General features: G+C 42.0%; 1 protein-coding gene across 1 annotated transcript in view; it reads right to left on the bottom strand.

Annotated features, from left to right (window-relative positions):
- MTNR1A (melatonin receptor 1A) overlaps nucleotides 1-5,887 on the bottom strand; it is a 56,141-nt gene extending 50,254 nt beyond the window's left edge. The window contains exon 1 of the mRNA XM_019006224.2: nucleotides 5,485-5,887. Within this exon, the coding sequence (XP_018861769.1) occupies nucleotides 5,485-5,887 (403 nt within the window). The remainder of the gene's footprint in view (nucleotides 1-5,484) is intronic.
- Between the last annotated feature and the right edge of the window lie 113 nt (nucleotides 5,888-6,000).

The raw sequence follows: 6,000 nt of genomic DNA on the forward strand, positions 1-6,000 counted from the left end.
CCTGTCTTCCTGAAACAAAGGTCTGTAATTGTTTCCCAGGAGTGGAAATGTGGTATTTAAGGCAGCTCAGAGATGTGACTAGAAGAAAAACTGCCAACAGCAAGGGGGACAAGTCCTTACTGACCTTGCAAAACTAAACTGTGATGCATAGCATTGACTTGACCCTGCAAAGCTTTTACTGCCCTAGGAAAGCAAGCCTCACCAGGGAAACAGAATGGACATTGCCACCCCAGCACTGGATGCCTACTCTTGGCAGCATTTTCTGTCACTAACCTAGACTTGCTGACCATGTCTGACTGCTGGAAAGACATGAAGTATCTATGTTATAAAAGAAAAGTGGATGGCATGAAAAGACGTAGGAAAGAGATAAGAGCAGAAGCAAATTGGATATTGCTAATGACAAAAGTAAAGATGAAAAAAAAACCTATATGAGAAAGGGGAAAACCCCTAAAAAAATGACCTAAAAGAGACAGCAAATAGTAGAGCATATGAGTATCACTGCCCACTGGCAGAATGTAACTAGAAAAAGCAATGTCTCTAAAAACTTTAAAATGCAGAATCTTGCAAAAAGAAGAAATAGTTGAGCTTGACAGACACATTAGTAAGATAAATTATTAATTATTTGAAATACTCACCTCTTTTGGGTCACTAACAGCACAGCATCATTTAAACAAGTCTTTGAAACAAACTTTTGATTCAGTAAATTATTCAATCAAAACCAGTCTGAGGAACAACTTTATTGAAACTGTATTTTTATGCTCAGTTCTGTTCAACAATTGGCAAAATTCAGCATCTCCTCTAGATATCTTCCCTTCTCCCAAACAGCTTACCATTTAATACTGGAAGTTATTAATTTCTGAAATAATGTTCATTGCCATCAACATCTCAGTTTTTATCAGAGCCCTGAATTTGTGCTATAACTTGATCTTCTAAGTTCTCTTCCTTGAGTCAAGTCTTTGTCGGACTACCCATAGTCTCTCAGGGCACAAAATGAAGTCCACGGTTCACCTGTGACAAAAAGAATGATTTCATTAGTCTCAATTCATAAGAGGAGTTTCATTTATTAGATAAAACAATCTTTACTAGAGCATTTAATATTATAATTTTAAAACTAAAAAACAAAACATCATCAAGAACAGTATTTTTCTGAAAAGGCTGATGATATCTCCAATCTGGATATCAAAAGACAGCTCCATCCTTATTTAAAAATTTTTATTCTAGAAAATGCAGTAAGAGAGGAGCACTCTACAACTAGATTCCTACACTGCTTAAATCAAAACCCAGGGCCAGTTTTAAAAGCCTCCAAAATTAAATTCTCACTGATAGATTCCCAACCCTAATTCTGGAATAGCACTATTCAGCAAAGAATGGGGAAAAAAAAAAAAAAAGTCATAAGTAGCTGTGTTACTTAGTTCTTTCAAGAGTGACTTTACTGATCTTAAGAGATTTTAGAGAGATTACCCTTACTCAAGATTACCCTTGAGTTCATTGTATTCTTTTGAGCACTCACAGAGCTGTCTTCACAGAACTCTTGGGATCTAAAGCAGGTGAGGCAGATGGAGCATAGAACATTGGGGTTTTTTCCCTTTGTCATTGCCATCTCGTTCAGAAAAGCAGTTACCACACATAGGTAAGTTTAAGCATGTGTGCAGTCCCAGTGAAATTAGCTGTATCTTGTTGCCCTGGGGCCTCAGCAATGTCAAACTTCCTCTATGCCTTCTTCACTAGTAACAAAGTTTTAGCAACAAAACATTTGGGCCAAGGAAGTGGAAAATTAGAAAAAAGCACAAAAACCCAAATACACCTATCACAGAACAGAGATCAGCGAGAAGCGGGTGAACGCAGCTTCCTGCCCTGGTTTGGTAGGTGCTAGTCACCAGCCTGGCACCAGTCCCTGGATTTTCCCAACCCAGGCCAAGTGTTAGCAGACAGGACAGTGTCAGCACACAGGAGTGAGGGTGAGACTGCTGGGCCTCCCTTCTCACACTGGACTCTGTTGGAGGGGTAGTCAGGGAACCTTTGGACCTCAGCACACGAAGAACCCAGAAAAAAAGCAACCCGCCAGGCCAAGAGAACAGTTTCAAAAGGAAGAGAAAGAAGAGCAAGAGGTGTAATACCATTCAAGAAAACTTTCTTCATTGACCTTAAGAATGGTCCAGTCCTGCAATCACTGAGTACCCAAATCCGCCTGTCACCAAAAAGAACAGGTGTGTGTTGACATTTTAATGTCACTACCAGAAAACTAATCTCCACAGTCCAAGACTTAGAACTGCTCCCTCACCTTGTTCTTGATGCATTGTTTTTCTTGGTGTGGGTAACAACAAAGGCATAAGGATACCAGCAATCACCACATTTGAGTGGACTATTACATAAATCACTTAAACGAGCTCCTCAGTTTTCTGAGATGCTCTGATTTGATGTTGACAGTTTCAAATAAAAATTCCACTTGTTAAAAATACCAAGAGTTTTTTAATACACCTTCCCTATGGATAGTAATTGCATCTTCCCAGGGTGGATCTGCTGAATGATCTATGAATATTTATAATGGTAAATGAGACAAGGATTTACACAAAACTTCTTTCTGAAACAATCTGTTCTCATTCTTTTTAAGAACTAGTTATTAAAGAAAGCACAACAGTTTAAAGTTCAAGCTGCATGAATATGCTACTGAGACATGGTCATTAAAATCCTTATGCCTTGAATGTTTCCCTTGAACTTTGTTTCAAAGTTAAAAGATTACAGATATCATAAACCAAATTCAGTCTTTGTGTAGGTCAGCTTTAAATTGCAGCTATTCCCATCAGGACTGAATTGGTGTCAGGCAACTCTTGGATTACAAGCCACCATAAAAGAAATAACAGACCAGAACTATTAAACTTATTACAAGTCAAGTACATTAAATAAAAGAGGATCCTACCAGTTGCATCATCAGCTTCTGTGTCTAGAAGAGCATCTATTGAAGCCATGCTTGTGCCTATGAAGGAGTCTGTGGTATCAGACACTCCTCGCTTGCTGAGACAAACTTCGAGTTACTGACTCCTCTGCTTTGATCAGTGTCTTTTACTAACCTTCTGACTGTCAGGAAGGTTACACCACTTGTTGAGAAGGTTTTTCTAGGCCTTCCTACTATTCCCCAATGCACTTTTTAAATCGCAAGTCCACGGGTTCAATTTGTAGTATCTTCCAATAGATATGTATATAATAGGGAGTAGGACAGAGATGCAAGATGTTTTCCCCCACCAAATCCACCTTTTTGTGAAAGGGTTATATACTCCTTATTTCTGTTAGTCCTCTCTTGCAAAGAGGGAAGAAAATCTTCAGTGAGATACATTTTCTTCAGGAGGCATCTTCTGTTCCTCCCTGACCTTTTTCCAGTGGAATTTTCATCCTGTGTCCTTTTTCCTCAATTAATGTGCCAGCAAGACTTAATATAAGTTGTTGCAAAAGTAGAAGTTTCTTTCTTATTACATTTCTGTAAAAACTCATAACTGCCTTTGGCATTACCAAGTTACAAATTAGTTGTATAAATGTATGTATAAATCAGATTATTGTCAATGTCTCTTCCTGAATAATCTGCATTAGGATAAACAAGACTTGGGTGACTTTAGTCTTTGAACTTACAAATTATAGGCCAGGGTCTTCTCAATACTTATTCCCTGTTACAAATTTATTTGTCTGAGTAACACCTTCCTAACTGAAGGCCCAATTTAATAGTGGTGCTCACATAAATAAAGTTATGCGAACACTTAGAACACCTTTTTAAAACTTGTGTTATTTCCAAAGATTCCTCTAATCCATTTACTAACCCCTCTCCCCATATTTTAAAGAAAAAAAACCAACAAACTTAAGAACTTTAAAAGCTTGCTCCTATTTTTCTCCTAAATCAAGACTAGAAACTATTTAGCACATTGCACCAAGTGTCTATTTGTTTTAATTAATCCTTAATTTCAGAGAGTCAAGCAGTATCTAGTTCATGTTCCAGTCTCAAACAACTTATGTTCAGAAGCATGCTCTATTCGCCTAGCTGTTGCCAGTTTATTGCAGTTCTTAACAGTCACTATGACAGAAAAGGCAAGAACAAGAAATGCAGTAAGAGTGAGCACGTGTTGAGATTCAGGAGGGATTACACGGTATCTACAGCAGAGAGTATGCACATACATAGAACCAAGGATTCACTTTTGTCTCCAGAAAACAGACACCACGTTTATTTCAGACTTTAGCAGACTTGTCCATATTGCAAACTACCCACAGAAGTGCTAAAGCACAGATTTATTAATTCAGGAGGAGGAGGAGAATATCACCCATTCCCCTAGAGTAACCCAAGTAACATGCCTGTCTCAACCCTTTCTCCCTCCATCTAAAAATCGTCCAGGGAACAAGGGTAATCAAGTGCTCACTGGGACTTGTGGAGCTGGAGTCTCCTCTCAATTACACGCTATCGCACGTGCTACCCTGCCAGCTCCCATGAATGAAATTTCTGCCAATGAAAGCAGGAAGATACTACAGCTTTTAGAATTTACCTCATTGGCAACTGTAGGGAGGAAAAAATTAAAATCCGTTACTCTTCATTTTGATCTCGTGTGTGGCACTCCACTATGGCAGAATGAAACTGAAGCAGACAATCCACTTGAATTACCTGAATTAACCTTAGAAAGAAAAGCATTCCACTGCTTGCCAGAGTCCAACACAAGATACCTTCCTTAGGCTAGCTCAGAGCCAAGTCCAGGCTCAAAATTCGCCCCCTCAGATGAATTTTAAACCACTGACTAATGAACTGAGTGCAGTAGTAATGAAGACCCTGACAGCCCAATTGTGAAAAAAATAAAAGCAGCTTCTCAGTTGTCAGGGAGTGAAATTCTGCTTTCATTACCAATACAGCTCTCTTCCCATGCTCCTGTATTTTTTTCAATGAAAGATGCATAGGGCTTGGAGTGCACATATTTGGTACACGTGCACAGCAGCTGGTCTGACATGATAAAGCAGAATGAATCTGAAGAAGTTCCTGGCTGTCTGACCAATAATCCATGAACTAAGAGGGATTTACTCAATAGACCAGCACAGATTCTATCCTGTCAAAATTAGAGATTTTTTTTTTTTTAAGTGCCTAAAGCTGTTTTCTGTTAGATGTTTTCCATTCCCCAAAGACCTAGACGGTAAGTAGGAGGCGAACAAAGGTGGGGGAGGAAATTGTCTGAATCCTGCAATGTTTATAACTTCGTATTCGCTTGATTTGAAGCTCCAACCATAGAATTTGTTACTGGAGACATTTCTGTAACTCAAAGAAAATCAATCAGAAGAACAGCATCCAGCATGCACAGACACACACTGTATGCCAAGGCAGCATCCCCGGTACAGTGTCTGAATTTCATTCTTAAATACGGACTTACTTGCCATTCCCTTTTGCTAGGTGGGAACTGCCGAGAGCTAAAAATAACACCAGGATTCAGTGGCGGGAGCTAAAAATACCCTTTCCCGCTCGATTACCGACTCGGCAGGAAAGACGGAGCTCTTGGCATCTGTCACAGCCGATAACCGCCAGCTGGGGATGGAGGCAAAGAGCCCAGCGCCGGAGTTCGGCGCTCGGGGAAAGTTTCAGCGGCAGACGAAGAGGCCGCGGCGCCGCATCCCGGGGCCACGGGACCCCCGCCCACCCCAGCCCGGGCGGCGCCCCCGGGCCTCCCCGCCGCCCCTTACCCGCGTTTCGCAGCTTCTTGTTGCGGTAGACGGAGAGGATGACCAGGAGGTTGCCCAGCAGGTCCACCGCGATGGTGAAGATGAGGATGGCAGCCAAAGTGGAGGTCACCCAGGGCTGGCGGCGCGGGGCGCCCTCGGCCGGCGGGTCCCGCGGGAGGACGGAGCTGTTCAGCTCGCTCTCGTTCACTCTCATCCTGCCGCCGCCTCCCAGGGCGCAACCGGGTACCGGCGGAGCGGGCGCGCTCGCCAGCGCTGCCTCCGGCGGGGGCGGCTCGGGTCAGCTCGGGGCGGGGGTCGCGGCCGCCC

This window comes from Parus major, chromosome 4 (assembly GCF_001522545.3).
Source record: "Parus major isolate Abel chromosome 4, Parus_major1.1, whole genome shotgun sequence".
Taxonomy (NCBI): Eukaryota; Metazoa; Chordata; class Aves; order Passeriformes; family Paridae; genus Parus; species Parus major.